Source organism: Emys orbicularis, chromosome 2 (genome assembly GCF_028017835.1).
Source record: "Emys orbicularis isolate rEmyOrb1 chromosome 2, rEmyOrb1.hap1, whole genome shotgun sequence".
In the NCBI taxonomy this organism is placed as follows: Eukaryota; Metazoa; Chordata; order Testudines; family Emydidae; genus Emys; species Emys orbicularis.
Window position 1 is genome coordinate 52,000,666 of NC_088684.1, and position 17,460 is coordinate 52,018,125.

Below are 17,460 nucleotides of genomic sequence, written 5' to 3' on the forward strand. Positions count from 1 at the left end.
AGGGAAGGTCCTCTTGTGGCTCAGTAACTGTTTAAAAGCTAGGAAACAAAGAGTAGGAATAAATGGTCAGTTTTCACAATGGAGAGAGGTAAATAGCGGTGTCCTCCAAGGACCTGTACTTGGACCTATGCTGTTCAACACATTCATAAATGATCCTGGGAAAAGGGAATGACCAGTGAGGTGGCAAAGTATGCAGACAAAACAAAATTACTCCAGACAGTTAAGTCCAAAGCTGTCTGCACAGAGTTACAAAGGGATCTCAAAAAACTAGGTGACTGGGCAACAAAATGGCAGATGAAATTCAATGTTGATAAACGCAAAGTAATGCACATTGGAAAACATAATCCCAACTATACAAAGAAAATGTTGGGGATCTAAATTAGCTGTTACCACTCAAGGAAGAGATCTTGGAGTCATCATGGATTGTTCTCTGAAAATATCCACTCAATGTGCAGCAGCAATAAAAAGCTAACAGAATGTTAGGAACCATTATGAAAGGAATAAATGATAAGACAGAAAATACCATAATGCAACTATATAAATACATGGTAAGCCCAAACCTTGACTACTGTGTGCACTTCTGGTCGCTCCATCTCAAAAAAGATATATTAGAATTGGAAAAGATGCAGGAAAGGGCAACAAAAATGATTCTGGGTATGAAACAAGCTTCCATATGAGGAGAGATTAAAAAGACTGGGGCTGTTCATCTTAGAAAAGAGACGACAAAGAGGAAATACAATAGAAGTCTATAAAATTAGGAATGGTGTGGAGAAAGTTAATATGGAAGTGTTATTTACGCCTTCACATAATACAAGAACTAAGGGTCACCTAATGAAATTAATAGGCAACTGGTTTAAAACAAACATAAGGAAATACTTCTTCACAAAACACATAGTCAACCTGTGGAACTTGGTTGTGAGGGGGTGTTGTGAAGGCCAAAAGTATAACTGGGTAAAAAATAAAATAAAATTAGATACATTCATGGAGGTTGGTCCATCAATGGCTATTAGCCAAGCTGGTCAGGGACACAACCCCCTGTTGCAGATTCTCCTAAACCTCAAACTTCCAGAAGGTGGGTTTGGACAACAGGGATGGATCACTCAAAATTTTCCTGTACTGTTTATTCCATTTGAAGCATCTGGCACTGGACACTGCCAGAAGACAGGATACTAGGCTAGCTGGACTATTGATCTCACCCAGTATGACTGTTCTTATAAGTATGACTGTTCTTATAAATAGTCATTTTATACCTCGGTATTTCACCTTTGGCATTTACTCTGCTGAGCTCAAAGGGTGGCAGAAAAGAGGCACGACATTGAGGCATTTATGGTCTCAGTCCCACTCTTAGACTAGCCCAGAAACTGACCTCTCCCCAGAGACAGACTGCAACCCCCATACACAGTCCCCCACCACACTCCCAGCCTCCCAGGAACGGCGAGTTATATGGGCCCGTGGTGCCCGTGCTCCAGAAATATTCAGGGCCCGGCTCCACCAACGTTCGGGGCTGGGTCCGTCCCCCGTCCCCACCTGCCGCCACCGTGCGCCTCCCCAGGATCATCTCCCAGCCCCGCCTGGCACCCCCAGGTGATTTAAAAGGGCCCAGGGGCCACCACCACCACCGCAGTGGGGCTAAGGCGACTTCCTGCCCACCCTCGCTTCGCACCACTCCCGGAAGCGGCCGGCACGTCCCCGCGGCCCCAGGGTGGGGGTGTCTCTGTGTGCTGCCTCCGCACCCCTCCCACACCCCAACTCCCTCCCAGAGCCTTAGGCAGGTGGGGGGGGGGGAGGGGGCAGGACTTGGACCCATTCTGGGCACCACCAAAAATTATATAAACCTGCCGCCACAGCCAAGAACCCCTCAGCACTGAACACCCTTCCACAAGACATGACCACCCTGACTCCTCCAGCCCATGCACCCCCCCCGCAAACTCCACACCCCATTCCTACCCCACACCCTCCCCACTACCCGTACCCCTCCTCAGCCCCATTCCTCTCGCACACCGTACCCCTCCTCAGCCCCATTCCTCTCACACACCCTGCTCCAATGCCCGTACCCCTCCTCAGCCCCATTCCTCTCGCACACCCTGCCCCAATGCCTGTACCCCTCCTCAGCCCCATTCCTCTCGCACACCGTACCCCTCCTCAGCCCCATTCCTCACACACCGCTGCCCCAATGCCCGTACTCCTCCTCAGCCCCATTCCTCACACACCCTGCCCCAATGCCCGTACCCCTCCTCAGCCCCATTCCTCACACACCCTGCCCCAATGCCCGTACCCCCTCCTCAGCCCCATTCCTCACACACCCTGCCCCAATGCCCGTACCCCTCCTCAGCCCCATTCCTCTCACACCACTGCCCACACCAACTCCAAGCAGCCACCACGCCCCATCTCGCCCTCACCCACTGGACTGGACTCACTGAACTATACAGCCAGCGCCCCTCGCCCCTCCCCCCCGCTCACAAGGTTTCTCCAGCCAATCCCCGCGGTGGAGGCAGCGACATATACACAAGGACAGTAACTCCGCCCCTTTGACAGTCGCGGAAAGGAGACCTCCAATATCCCAACAATCCCCGCGCAAACACACTGACTGAGCAACCCCGTGGCGCAGGCGCAGGGGGCTGCAATGGCGGAGCTGGCGATCGGGCAGCACTGCGGCGTGGAGCACTGCGGCCAGCTGGGTAGGTGAAGGGGCACTCGGGGTCCCCGCTACGTCCGCTTGGGGATGGAGGAACCACTTCCGCTTGGGCGGTGCCGCGAGCCCGAGCTGCCTGTGGCTGAGCTCAGGAGGCGGGACACGGCGGAGAGGGGCGGGGCTTGTAAGTCTGGTGCTGTAAAGGGGCGTGGCCTGTCTCTGAAAGGGGGCACGGCAGGTAGCGAGGACGTGGTACCAATTGCGAGAGGCAGGGCTTGGCGGGCGGGCGAGGAGGCGGTGACCATGTGCGAGCCGCTGACCCTTGTTAGCTCGTCTCAGCCAGGCTCCCTGTGCGCCCATCACCCTCATGCCCAGAACAGTTCAGTGAGGCTACTGGGTCTGAGGCCGTCCTCCCTCCCCACCATCACTCGGCCGGCAGTAACGGACTAGGTGTCACTTTCAAGGGCAGTCTAATGATCCTGGAGTTTGTCTCTCCTGGGTGAGGTGCTGCGGTGACTGCCTCCAGGATCTGCTCTGGGAAATCCTAGTATGGCTCAGCCACCAGCACATCCATCATCCCAGCCTGCATGAGTAACAGTGAGATGACAGGAACGGGGCTGAAGTAGTGTGTGAGTTAGAATAATAGAATATCAGGGTTGGAAGGGGTCATCTAGTCCAACCCCCTGCTTAAAGCAGGACTAATCCCCAGACTGATTTTTGCCCCACATCCCTAAATGGCCCCCTCAAGGATTAAGCTCACAACCCTGTGTTTAGCAGGCTAATGCTCAAACCACTGAGCTATCCCACAACCTGCCTGCCTGTGTCCACAAGAGGTTGAGGCTCCTGGCAGCTAAGTTGCCAGTCTCAGCATGTGAAGGAATTTTTTTTGGAGGAACATGTTAAAAGCATGTTACGATTAAAGGGTGGCATCTGAAGCATCATTAAGGAAAGGGTGCCTTCACTGGACATAGTTTTTGTTTCATTTACCAGAATGTTTTCAACAGCTGACAGAATTTCCAGTCTCATTTGATGGGGATTAGAGCAGGTGCACTGAAGTGTGTAGTGTAGTGGGCCAGGAAAAAACAGTTTACCTTTGCAGAGCCACTGTTAATAGCTGATAGCCCTTTCCCCATTCCTTCTGGTCTGGCACGTTGAAATCAATGCCATTCCAGTGCCTAATGAGATGTGTAATAGTACCACACAAGCTAGGAGAGCCAGAGGGAGCTTTGTGGCCGCACTTTCTGCAGTTTCTTTTAGAACTGTGGTACTTACATATGTTGTGTTTACACAAGCAATTTTTGGGAAAACTCTCACTGTTGCTGCGTTAGTGTAGATGGGGCTCAAATGTTTTCCTATCTCATTGTCCAGCTTTGCTCTGAGAAGTGTTAGGTGACACATTCGTAAAAACATCTACCTCAGTCTGCTCTAGTGCTACCACCATTGGAGCTGATGTGGTGCAGTGGTAGTGCAAAACTGGGAGATTTTCTGAAAAATGCTAGTTCAGGAATAGCCATAAAGACAGCAGAAGCTGTGAAGAGAGGTACAGTCTTGTTAAAGGTTCGCAAGAGGTCAATTTGCAAATACCAGATTTCATGGGTAACGTATATAATAAGACCTTGCACTCCTATAGCACTTTTCATCAAAAGTTCTAATAATGCTTTACAAACATTAATTAGGGAAACATCACACCTGTGTATTATGAAATCGCAATTGCGGATGCGGAAACTGACAAATAGAAAGATATGGGGTGCAGTTGTGCAACCCTTATTCATGTTATAATCATTTACTAATACGAATAGTCTTGTTGAAGTCAGTGAGATTACTTTCTTGAGTAAGTGCTCATCATTATGAGTAAAGGTCACACACTGGACTAAGTGACTTGCCTGAGTTTATACAGGAAGTTAGCAGTAGAACCAGGAATAGAGCCTAGTAAACTGGACTGATGCCCAGTACCATGGCCTAAGTACTAGACATGGTTTCACCCCGTAAAAAATAAAGCATTCATATATGACTGATTGCACCAGTCATTCTACATAATAGCTTAAATATCTAGATTTGCCACAGAATTAAGGGATGAATGTATATATCAAAAGACTAGACTGATTTGTGCATCACCTTATAATAGTTGTACAAAAGCAAAGATTCCCCCTTGTACTCCATCAAACTGTAACTGGGGTAATGATCAGAGTGATCTTGTCATAAATAATAAATTGGCTGACACTGATAAAATACAGCTTGCTTTTCTTCAGGTTTTTGTTTAAATTGATTTTATATAAAAAAAAACCTGTTAGCACTGCTTACAGAAGTACACTTCAAATTCCTACTCGTAGAATATACATGAATGCACTTCATTTTACCTCTTATTTTTTTAATAGCAGTAGCAAACTAGAGTATACTGTGCTACAAAAAAAACAACAACATTGTTAAGTAGATTGAACTTTTTTAGTCTTTTTGAGTCTGTAGAATTAGCAAATCAGACTTGGTCCAAGTTCTTAAATATTAATGCAGGCACTGTATGAAGGGCTGAATGTAAATTGGTTTGAATGCTTTGGTAGGGAAGACATTTTTGCATTTATTTCTTGTGTGCATTGGTAGTTAACCTTATAAATATTTAGATTAAAAACTATTAGCTAAATAATTACCGTAGCTAATTAAAAAAACCCTCTCTTTTGGTTTCAGATTTTCTGCCCTTTGTATGTGATGGCTGTTCAGGAGTTTTTTGGTAAGACATCATATAATATAAGATCTTAGACACACTTAAACTTGAATCCAACTACCAAAAAGGAAATGTTACAGTATTTTAAGCCGAATAGAAAAATCAAGGAGGGTGTCACTTTTGATTTAATAAAAGAGGAGATAAAAAGTTATTTGTTGCATAAATTCAGGAACAGATATCATGAATTCTTATTAATGTCCTATTTTATTTCTCTGGGTCTTTTGTGAATGAGTGCAATTAGACAAAGAAGATGGCCATACTCCATAGGGCATATTTGGTCTTCAGCTTGTGCTTTTGGTACCTCCGATTTAAGTCAACAGGAAGACTATTTTTGTACGCAGCCAGATCAAAACAGAGCTGTCTCACTTAGAGTTCCCTACGTTGGAGTTAAAATTCTTGGAATGCGTACTATAAATTTAGCTCTTTTCTTTCCCAATTAAGCTGTCAGATAAAGCAGCTCACTGCTCATAGGCTTCTTACGCTTCTTATTGCTTTCTGGTAATATATGGTCAAACGAACTCGTTTAACTTACTGCTTCCAGTTCTAAGAATCTTGATAAATAAATGTTCTATATATATATTTGATGTGACACTCAAATTAATTAGATTCTGATGTGAGTCTTCCTCAGTCTCTCCTGTTGAAGATGTTCTACTTTGGAGAAATAATTAAATAGTCATTGGGTCAGAGAGAGGGAGTGAGAATGTCTCTCTAGCCTGGTAATTAGAGCACCCATCTGGAAGATGAGAGACCCAGGGTCCAGACCCTCTGCTCTGTTGACTGGGTCTGCTACATCCTGGGTGAGGGCTCTAGCCACTGGGCTGAAAGTTATAAGGGAGGCACACACCTCCAGCCCCCTTCCTGGATTTTGAACGTGTCTCAGGCTGGTAGGCATGCTCAGAGCATGGTTACCGGATTGGACTATTCAAGAAAGATAGGTGCTCCTCCATTACCCCCCGTTTGTGGGTTGCACTGGGGTTTAGGCATGAGATTGGATGCACATGTCTAGAGGCAGAAACTTGGGTGGCCAGGGAACTTTTACAGCAAAAATGTAGGTGCTGAGCGAGTTTACGGTTAGGCAGTAGCTGAGTGGGATTTTATGGATCACTGAGGGGCTTAAAACTGGGACTAGATCGGGGGCTTAGCCAGCTAAGTTGATTTGTGGATCTGGGCCTTAGTTTTAAGCATGTGAGTAGCCCCTTTCACTAAAAGTACTTTGCTGAATTGGGGCCTAATTTTTGAGAACTAAACCATCATACGCTGTCAAGAGCAATATGACACTTTTAGTTTTAAAACCAATCCCCTTGGTGATAAAAATCTGTATGCTGGTACAAGTTTTGGAAGAAAATGGTGGTTATTTAGTTGAAATTTGATCATGATGAAAGCCATGCTACATTACAACTTATCAAACACTTATATGGGCTCATGTTTTCTTTTTGCTTTTTTGAAATTTGGATAGTGATGGGGACTTTTTTTCTTTTAACTTTAAGCCTTCAACATAGAAGCCGGGATTCTCATGGCTGTTCTGAGGTAAGTTGATAATTTGTGATTTCTTTGCAAGACATCAAAACCCCACAAAATCTGGTTATTGGGGATGTTCAATTCACATAGCTGCAAGTGGAGAACTTTTGTGTTTGTTTGTTTAAAGCTTGCAGGTCTCCCTTAAAGCACTCTAAATTAATTTCCTGTTTTTCTGTAATGTCAGAATCAAAGCACTAAAGCAAGTTGGATAAGGATGCACATTATTTTTCATTACATATGTGTATTTACACTGCATGTTTCTTAATAATGTTTAGGTGAATATAAGAAGCGAGAGCATGAAATTGGACGAACATCGATCTTACCCATGCACGTATAAGGGCTGCAATGGAAAAGAGCTTTTACCAGTTTTATGCCCCCACTGCAAGAAACAGTTTTGCTTAAGGTGAGCAGAGCAAAATGTTGAAACACCTATGCTCTGTTGTTAACATATGGAACATCTAATGAGAGTTTGCTGTTCTATTGTTTATAGACACCGTCATCAGTCAGACCATGAGTGTGAGAAACTGGATACCCCTAAACCTCGCATGGCTGCTACTCAGAAGCTAGTTAAAGATATTATAGGCAAGTACCATAGGATATTTATTGTATTATTTTCTTCAGTGAGCTGTTTGAGCTTTTGTGTTAGTCTAGAGGTCCAAGCTTGTCAAAAGAATTAAGGTTCCTTGAATGGATAATGCCTGCCTGTGAGTGCCCATGTGTAGCCCTGCTCCTATATTTGGAGACATGATACACTATGGCAGATGTCCCTAAAGTCCAGATGTGGCCCAGGCTGCCCTTTCCCTGCAAATCCGGGATGAGGACAAAGCTGATGGAGACTGGATTTTATTGCTAATCAAGTCTAAATAGCAGTTTCTGTTACGATGAAAGGTAAGTATTGTGATTAGGTGGATTAGTAAAAATATTAGGTAAAAATATATGCAGATTGGGTGCAAACCTTAGGCTGCTGGCATGTTGCCCGGGCAGCCCTCATAGTAGCAAAGTTTGGCCACAGAGTGGGCACTTTTATGGCCTTGTGGGCTAGACCTACACTAAGGAGCACTGCCAGACATGGCCACGTTATGTTTGTGTAGCGGAGGGGCTGGAATAGTACCTCAGGGATGTTGTGGTGAAGCACATTTAGAAGTATCACTTTCTACATCTGTTCAGCTCATGTAGCTTATGCTCCCCCAGTGCTGCTTTGCAGCCACAGATCAGTGCAGAGGACGTTGTCTCTTTCTGCTCCATCCCAGCACATTTCTCTGGCCCAGTTACTAATAGGGCTGTCGATTAATCGCAGTTAACTCACGCGATTAACTCAAAAAATTAATCGCGATTAAAAAAATTAATCGCAGTTTTAATCGCTCTGTTAAACAATAGAATACCAATTGAAAATTATTAAATATTTTGGATCTTTTTCTACATTTTCATATATATTGATTTCAATTACAACACAGAATACAAAGTGTAAATTATTTTTATTACAAATATTTGCACTGTAAAAATGATAAACAAAAGAAATAGTATTTTTCAATTCACCTCATACAAGTACTGTAGTGCGATCTCTGTGTCATGAAAGTGCAACATACAAATGTAGATTTTTTTGTTTGTTAAATAACTGCACTCCAAAGCAAAACAATGTAAAACTTTAGAGCCTACAAGTCCACTCAGTCCTACTTCTTGTTCAGCCAGTTGCTAAGACAAACAAATTTGTTTACATTTACAGGAGATAATGCTGCCCTCTTCTTATTTACAATGTCATCAGAAAGTGAGAACTGGCTTTTGTAGCTGGCATTGCAAGGTATTTACATGCCACATACGCTAAACATTTGTATGCCTCTTCATGCTTCGGCCACCATTCCAGAGGACATACTTCCATGCTGATGACGCTAATTTAAAAAAAAATGAGTTAATTAAATTTGTGATTGAACTTCTTGGGGGAGAATTGTATGTCCCCTGCTCTGTTTTACCTGCATTCTGCCATATATTTCATGTTATAGCAGTCTCGGATGATGACCCCAGCATATGTTCATTTTAAGAACACTTTCACTGCAGATTTGACAAAACACAAGGAAGGTACCAATGTGAGATTTCTAAGGAAATGCTTTCTAAAGCACTCGACCCAAGGTTTAAGAATCTGAAGTGCCTTCCAAAATCTGAGAGGGACGAGGTGTGGAGCTTGCATTCAGAAGTCTGAAAAGAGCAACATTCCGATGTGGAAATTACAGAACCCAAACTACCAAAAAAGAAAATCAACTTTCTGCTCGTGGCACCTGACTAGAGGATGAAAATGAATATGCGTCAGTCCACACTGCTTTCGATTGTTATCGAGCAGAACCCATCATCAGCATGGACGCATGTCTTCTGGAATGGTGGTTGAAGCATGAAGGGACATATGAATCTTTAGCGCATCTGGCACGTAAATATCTTGCGATGCCGGCTACAACAGTGACATTGTAAACAAGAAACAGGCAGCATTATCTCCTGCAAATGTAAACAAACTTGTTTGTCTGAGAGATTGGCTGACCAAGAAGTAGGACTGAGTGAACTTGCAGGCTCTAAAGTTTTACATTGTTTTGGAGTGCAGTTATGTAACAAACAAAAAAAATCTACATTTGTATGTTGCACTTTCACGACAAGATCGCACTACAGTACTTGTATGAGATGAATTGAAAAATACTATTTCTTTCATCATTTTTACAATGCAAATACTTGTAATCAAAAATAAATATAAAGTGAGCACTGTACACTTTGTATTCTCTGTTGTAATTGAAATCAATATATTTGAAAATGTAGAAAACATCCAAAAATATTTAATTAAATGGTATTCTATTATTGTTTAACAGTGTCATTAATCGTGATTAATTTTTTTAATCACTTGACAGCCCTAGTTACTAATTCCAGTAGGACTGGCCAGACTCCCTAGTACTCAGAGTACCAGCAATTGTATGATGGTTGCCCGGATGCATGGAACAGAAGGGGATCCACTCACAAAGAGTATGTCTCAAACTTAGGGGGACAGGTGGGCTTGAGGGTCCGAGCTGTAGTCTGAGCTGCCATGTCCATACCGCTATTTTGGTACGCTAGCTCAAGCCCTGCTATCGTGAGTCTGTCTACCTTGGCTGGGAGGCTCGCCTCCGCTGCAGCGTGGGCACACCCATAGAGGCAGATCTAAATTATTCCAGTGCAGTGAACTCTAAACTTTTGTGACAATAGACACAATGGTAATTTCATTTGTAACAGAGTGAAAGAAAACGTGACTTGGAGTAACATTCAGAAATAATATTTTCCTCAGATTCTAAAAAAGAGGAGGCAGTAAGAAGCAAAAGACGGAAAGGAGCAAAAAACAGTGAAACAGCAGCAAAGGTGGCACTAATGAAACTGAAAATGCACGCGTGTGGGGATAAGTCCTTGCCACAGGTCAGTCATAAGCAGTTGCCTTCAAACCGCATCCGTGTTTCTGATTTACTCTATTTATTTAAGGATATAAACAGATTTCTAGACTTTTATTGTTAATTTTACTCTCATTTAGAGTAAAACAGAATATTAAAAAAAAGTATTCTGTTTATTTATTTTTGTTTCTGAATTAGCCCCTGAAAACACAATCATTTACACTCCTGCTTAACTTCACACACAAGAGTAGTCCTATTAAACTCAGTGGAGTACTCATGTGTAAAATTCAGCATATGCAGGATCAGGGCCTGAATCTCCTGCCTGAAAGCAAATTCTCTTATATTGTGCGTGAGAGAGAAAATGGACATGTAGTTTGCTATTTAAACAGCAAATTAATCTGCGACACTAACCATGAACAAATTGCAGTCCAAAAGAAGGCCTGGTCTACACCACTAAGGGCTGTGAAAAATGTTGTGCCCTGTGTGACATAGTTAGTTCAGCTTAATCCCCACTGTAGACATAATTGACTTAGGTACTGCCTCTCAGAGAGATGGATTACTTACATTGACAGAAAACCCCTTCCAACAATGAAGGAAGCATCTATGCTACAGCGGCACAGCTGCAGTACCATAGCTGTGCCACTAAAGCATAGACATGACCTAAGTCTTAAAGCCAATAACCCCTGAGAGAGGTTCACAATTGAAGCCCTGCCTGCCCTCTCATGTGGATGTAGTGACCCTGGTTGGTGTATAGAGGGTGCAATTTACATATCTTTGTGCCAGCCTGGAGAAATCTAGCTCATACTTGGCCTGAGCTTTGAGTGATAAAACAAGATTTGTTCACACTTCTACAGTTTAGCTGAGCTACATATTTCACCATAGCTAAGGTCAGCAGCATCCATTACTTCACTGATTCTTCATTGTTTCTCACTATGATCATTCAGAACAACAGCTCCTTTTTTTTTTCAAGCCAGGGTGATTTTTAGTTTGTAAATGTCTTTCTATTTCCCTCTTGCAGGATTTCATTCTAGACCAATTTGTAATTTTATATATTGGCCACATCATATACAATGCATTTCATCATTTTTACCATTAGGCTTTGTCTTGTTTTACATTTAATTATTGTAAAACAAACGTAGCTCTTCCCTCTCTGAATCCTATTATGACTTCTTTTTCTCTACTACAAATCTCCACATGCTTGGAGTACAAATTAAACATTCCTGTTTAGGTAGCAATCTTAATGTGAAGTCCTGCTTGCCGCACAATCCTTAGATTATGCCATTTTAATAGATGTACGAATGGAGACAGTGATTAACGTCTTGAGATGCAGGAGGTAACATAATGAGTTTGGGTTTTTTGGTTATAAGGAAATTAAATTGCTGTTCCCTAACTCTAAAGATTGTAACCCACAGCACAAATGGCTCTATGTTAATTCCTTTCATTATTCATTTGCTTAACTGGAGTTTAATTGTTTAATCATGTAGAATAGTGATAATCTATCACAGATGTAATTTAAACTCCAACCCACAATTCTACTCTCTTTTCAGTTCCCTTCTCAAACTCTCTTCCCAGCCCTCATTCTGTGCTATTCTCCCCAACTCTCCCTTCAGCTTAGTGACAGATGTCCCTTGGATCCCTCTCTGCTGCATCACTTTTCACAGCTGGAAAGTTGGTCTAGTTAAGCCCTCAAATTTTTCTTGTCGAACCCTTTCTAGATTTGTAGGTTTTTTTCTAGATTGTTTCCCAGGATATGTCTTGACTTCAGAATAAACTCAAGTTACTCCTCTTGAGTTTGCCTGGCTTGAGTGAGAGTAGCCAGATTGTGAAATAACAGTCAAGTTGCTATGTCTGCCCTGGCATTGTACTCACTCAGGTGTTGCAGAGACTTATGGAGGCATATCTCATGATTAGTATTGCAGTATGCTGAGCCACTGTCTGAATTCTGTCCCAGTGAATTGTGAGAGAACTTGTCTGTCCTTTCTGGGCACACAGTAGGAATTGTGGGAAAGCATTGGAGGACTATCGGCAGTAGAGTGGCACTATCCTGCATCCAGCTATTGAGTGGTCATGTTAGTAGGTTATGAGTTGCGCTTGTTTGAGTTTCAGCCTATATCTCCTCTTGGGCCAGCTAACTTGAGTTAAAAACACCACCACGCTTGAGTTAAAGGTTTTTGTGTGTGGATGGAATTCAGGGTTAGGGTCAGCGCTAAAGTTATTACTTGAGTTAACTGCAGTGAAGACAAGCCCACAGACTTAGGGGTGGTGAGGGTTGGGAGGTATGAATTCTTTCTAGGGGAAACCCAAGTAAAACCAATGAAAAGAAGAAATATTTTTTATCTTGCTTACTTGCTTTCAGCTGGCACCTGGCAAAGGCGAACCTATCTATTGTGTTTATAGAACATAAAATAGAAGTTGATGAAACAAGAGAAACAAGTATGAAGGGGAAACAAACCAGAAAAAAACAGGTGGTCCCTACTTCATATTTAAAATATGCATCTTTTAGGCAATAAAGATTGTAATAGTACCCTCTCTTATAAATGTTTCAGTCCTGGGGAAGGCCACAAAGCTTTTGGTACCTACAGGGAGGAGGGATGGGATGAAGGTTGAGAAGCTGGCCTAGACAAAAGTGCTGGCAGGCACCTCTGATATCACTGATTGCTCTTTATCATCAGAACTCAAGCACATCGGCTCCACAGTGTACATGACTACCAGTAGCCTTTTGTTTGCTTTCCAGCTTGGGACTTCCACAATATTGTGACATATCGTATTCCTGACACACACCAGCACGGGAGCCCAACCAGCATTACCTCTTTAAACTACACCTCTACCTCGATATAACGCTGTCCTCGGGAGCCAAAAAATCTTACTGCGTTATAGGTGAAACTGTGTTATATCGAACTTGCTTTGATCCACCGGAGTGCGCAGCCCCGCCTGCCTGGAGCACTGCTTTACCAAGTTATATCAGAATTCGTGTTATATCGGGTCGCGTTATATTGGGGTAGAGGTGTACCTTTTTCCTCTTCAAAGCGATCATTATTGTCTGATAGCCAGGGCAGGGACTTTCTCGTCATAGGTATTTGTAACAGCATCTAGCACAATGGGAGCCTAATCTCGACTGAGGCCTTTGGGGAGTACTGCAGTATAAAGTGATTAATAATAATAATAATAATTAATAATGTACATGTCAGCTTAATTCTCTTTAGACCAGCAAAATTAATTGATGTGTGTTTGTGATTGTTCGTTTCTCCTGAGTGTATGTTTCTCTGTTTCTTACTGTAGACAGAAAGAATTTACTTTCAAGTGTTTTTACCTAAGGGAAGCAAGGAGAAGAGCAAATCCATGTTCTTTTGCAGTAAGTGGAGTATTGGCAAAGTAGTAGATTTTGCAGCTTGCTTAGCAGACCTTAAAAATGACAACAACAAATCAACAGCCAAGGTAAATCAGTGGTAGCAATTTTCATTTAATGTTATAATTTTTTTCTGTCTTTCATGCATGAATATGAATTAACAACAAGATTTTTTTGCGGGGGGCATTTCTTGCAGAAATTAAGGCTGTGTCATACTGTATCTGGAGAAGCTTTGCCATTGGACCACACATTGGCTACTTGGCTATCCAATCAAGAGTGTCCATTATATAATGGTGGAAACATTATTCTGGAATACCTTGATAATGAAGATCAGTTTATAGAAGATACAAATTCATATTTAGAGTAGCTAATTGGTGAACTGGATGGAAACAAAGATCACCAGAAAAAACACTGAGCTAAAGCCAAACACAACTTACATTTAGAATGGGTTCAGGCCTGATTCGGCCCTCAGCCACCCAGAAACAATTCCCACCAACTTCAGTGGGAGTTGCATCTGCATAACTGTGGGTAGAATTGAGCCCTATCTCTAAAAATAAATGTATATTTTTAATGTAGAACAGTTGTGGTTACTTGAAACAATAGTTTAACCCATTTAATAAATATTTGATGTTGGTCAATTTGAAATATTTATAAGACAGAAAGTGTTCCGGTCACAACTGGCACAGGATGCCTATGGCAAGTAAACTAACTAATCCACCAGCTACCAAAACTTGGGAGTGGTTGATACTGCTAAAAAGAGAATGGATTGGTAAGCGGACATCACCTCTGTGACATGAATCTTTCCATTTATTTTATTCTATTGCCATTATGCAACCAAATGAAATTTTTATCTTTGGTTTTGTATTTTAAAGTATTTTTTTGTACAGTACAAAGTATTGATGAAAACAATAAATGAATTAATAATGTAAACCAGCAGAGTGAACCGTTAACTAAAGAGATAAGAAGCTGCTTATATTATTGGAGGGGATACCTGGTTTGACCTAGAGCCCTTCTTCATTCTCCATCTCCCTCTTTTGTGGCTAAACAGAGTGACAGCCCTACAGAACAGAACAGTCCAATACCTTTCTAAAGCACGACAGTAATGTATGTTTTATTTTCTATTTCTTCCTTTTAAGAATGTACAGGACAGAGTTTGAAAAAAACCAACCCATGTTTTACAAGCTCACATGTGCGGCAGTATTGTCCAGTGGTTAGGGAGCTAACCTACGACTTGGGAGACCTGGGCTCAAGTCCCTACATGGTCACAGACTTCCTATAAGACCTTGGACTTAGTCTCTCTGTTCTTCAGTTTTCCATCTGTAAAAAGGAGATAATAGCATTTCCCTACATCTCAGGGGTATTATAAGGATAAATATATTAAAGATTCTGAGGCACTTAATTACTAAGGTAATCAGGGCCATACAAGTACAAAAGACAAGCAAGTTTTCATAACATGTAAAATGCTATTTAGCTAATGATAGTAGATATTTGAGTTTAAACAGGTGTCTTCTCCCAGGCAGGGATCCATGTCCCATGCTGCACATTCAACACAATAATGTTACAGGCAGGCACTGCAGGTTTATGCAGCAGAAAGCTCAGCTTTCTACATTTTCATACATATTGTATTGTGTTGTAATTGAAATCAAAGTGTATATTAGCTTTATTACAAATATTTACACCGTAAAAATTATAGACAAAAGTAATAATATTTTTCAATTCACCTCATACAATCCGTAGTGCAATCTCTTTGGGCAGGTCTACACTAACCCCCCAAGTCGAACTAAGGTACGCAAATTCAGCTACGTGAATAACGTAGCTGAAGTTCGAAGTACCTTAGTTCGAACTTACCTCGGTCCACACGCGGCAGGCAGGCTCCCCCGTCGACTCCGTGGTACTCCTCTCGCCGAGCAGGAGTACCACAGTCGACGGCGAGCACTTCCTGGTTTGACTTATCGCGTCCAGACAAGACGCGATAAGTCGAACCCAGAAGTTCGATCGCTCGCTGCCGAACTACCAGGTAAGTGTAGACCTACCCTTTGTCGTGAAAGTGCAGCTTACAAATGTAGATTTTCTTCTTTTTCTTTTTTTTTTTGTTACATAACGGCACTCCAAAACAAAACCATGTAAAACTTGAGAGCTCTATAAGTCCACTCAGTCCTACTTCTTGTTCAGCCAATCGCTAAGACAAACAAGTTTGTTTACATTTACAGGAGATAATGCTGCCCTCTTCTTATTTACAATGTCACCAGAAAGTGAGAACAGGCATTTACATGGCACTTTTGTAGCTAGTATTGCAAGGTATTTACGTGCCAGATATGCTAAACATTTGTATGCCCCTTCATGCTTCGGCCACCATTCCAGAGGACACGCTTCCATGCTGATGGCGCTCGTTAAAAAAAAATGCGTAAATTAAATTTGTGACTGAACTCCTTGGGGGATATTTGTATGTCCCCTGCTCTGTTTTACCCGCATTCTGCCATATATTTCATGTTATAGCAGTCTCGGATGATGACTCAGCACATTTTGTTCATGGTAAGAACACTTTCACTGCAGATTTCACAAAATGCAAAGAAGGTACCAATGTGAGATTTCTAAAGATAGCTACAGCACTTGACCCAAGGTTTAAGAATCTGAAGGGCCTTCCAAAATCTGAGAGGGACGAGGTGAGAAGCATACTTTCAGAAGTCCTAAAAGAGCAACACTCCGATGTGGAAACTACAGAACCCGAACTGCCAAAAAAGAAAATCAACCTTCTTTGGGGGCATCTGACTCAGATGATGAAAATGAACAGGCATCAGTCCGCACTGCTTTCGATATTATCGAGCAGAACCCATCATCAGAATCGATACATGTCCCCTGGAATGATGGTTGAAGTATGAAGGGACATATGAATCTTTGGCACATCTGGCACGTAAATATCTTGCAACGCCAGCTACAACAGTGCCATGAGAACACCTGTTCTCACTTTCAGGCGACATTTTAAACAAGAAGCGGGCAGCATTACCTTCTGCAAATGTAAACAAACTTGTTTGTCTGAGCGATTGGAAGTAGGACTGAGTGGACTTGCAGGCTCTAAAATTTTACATTGTTTTATTTTTGAATGCAGTTATTTTGGACATAATTCTACATTTGTAAGTTCAACTTTCATGATAAAGAGATTGCACGACAGTACTTGTATCAGAGGGGTAGCCGTGTTAGTCTGGATCTGTAAGAAGCGACAAAGAGTCCTGTGGCACCTTATAGACTAATAGACGTATTGGAGCATAAGCTTTCGTGGGTGAATACCCACTTCGTCAGATGCACGTAGTGGAAATTTCCAGAGGCAGGTATAAATATGCAGGCAAGAATCAGTCTAGAGATAACGAGGTTAGTTCAATCAGGGAGGATGAGGCCCTCTTCTAAGCATCATCAGTGATCTACAACCCATCGTGGACAACGATCCCTCGCTTTCACAGGCCTTGGGAGGCAGGCCAGTCCTCACCTACAGACAACCTGCCAACCTTAAGCATATTCTCACCAGCAACCACACACCGCACCATAGTAACTCTTAACTCAGGAACCAATCCATGCAACAAAGCTCGATGCCAACTCTGCCCACGTATTTACATCAGTGACACCATCATAGGACCTAACCAGATCAGCCACAACATCACCAGTTCATTCACCTGCACATCCACCAATGTAATATATGCCAGCATGTGCCAGCAATGCCCCTTTGCTATGTACATCGGCCAAACTGGACAATCCCTACGTAAAAGGATAAATGGACACAAGTCAGATACCCCTCTACCTCGATATAACGCTGTCCTCGGGAGCCAAAAAATCTTACCGCGTTATAGGGGAAACCGCATTATTTTGA

General features: G+C 42.4%; 1 protein-coding gene across 2 annotated transcripts; it reads left to right on the plus strand.

Moving 5' to 3' along the window:
- Window positions 1–2,623: 2,623 nt before the first annotated feature.
- Window positions 2,624–13,979, plus strand: ZFAND1 (zinc finger AN1-type containing 1). 2 transcript variants are annotated; one of them, XM_065399819.1, is made up of 8 exons: window positions 2,624–2,678; window positions 5,312–5,354; window positions 6,836–6,875; window positions 7,142–7,269; window positions 7,357–7,448; window positions 10,159–10,287; window positions 13,557–13,690; window positions 13,798–13,979. In XM_065399819.1, the coding sequence occupies exons 1-8, from the start codon at window positions 2,624–2,626 to the stop codon at window positions 13,966–13,968; spliced, it is 792 nt and encodes a 263-aa protein (XP_065255891.1). In that variant the 3' UTR covers window positions 13,969–13,979. The 2 variants fall into 2 exon arrangements, with proteins under 2 accessions (XP_065255891.1, XP_065255890.1); XM_065399818.1 differs by having other exon boundaries at window positions 10,159–10,283; window positions 13,535–13,690.
- The last annotated feature ends 3,481 nt before the right edge of the window (window positions 13,980–17,460 follow it).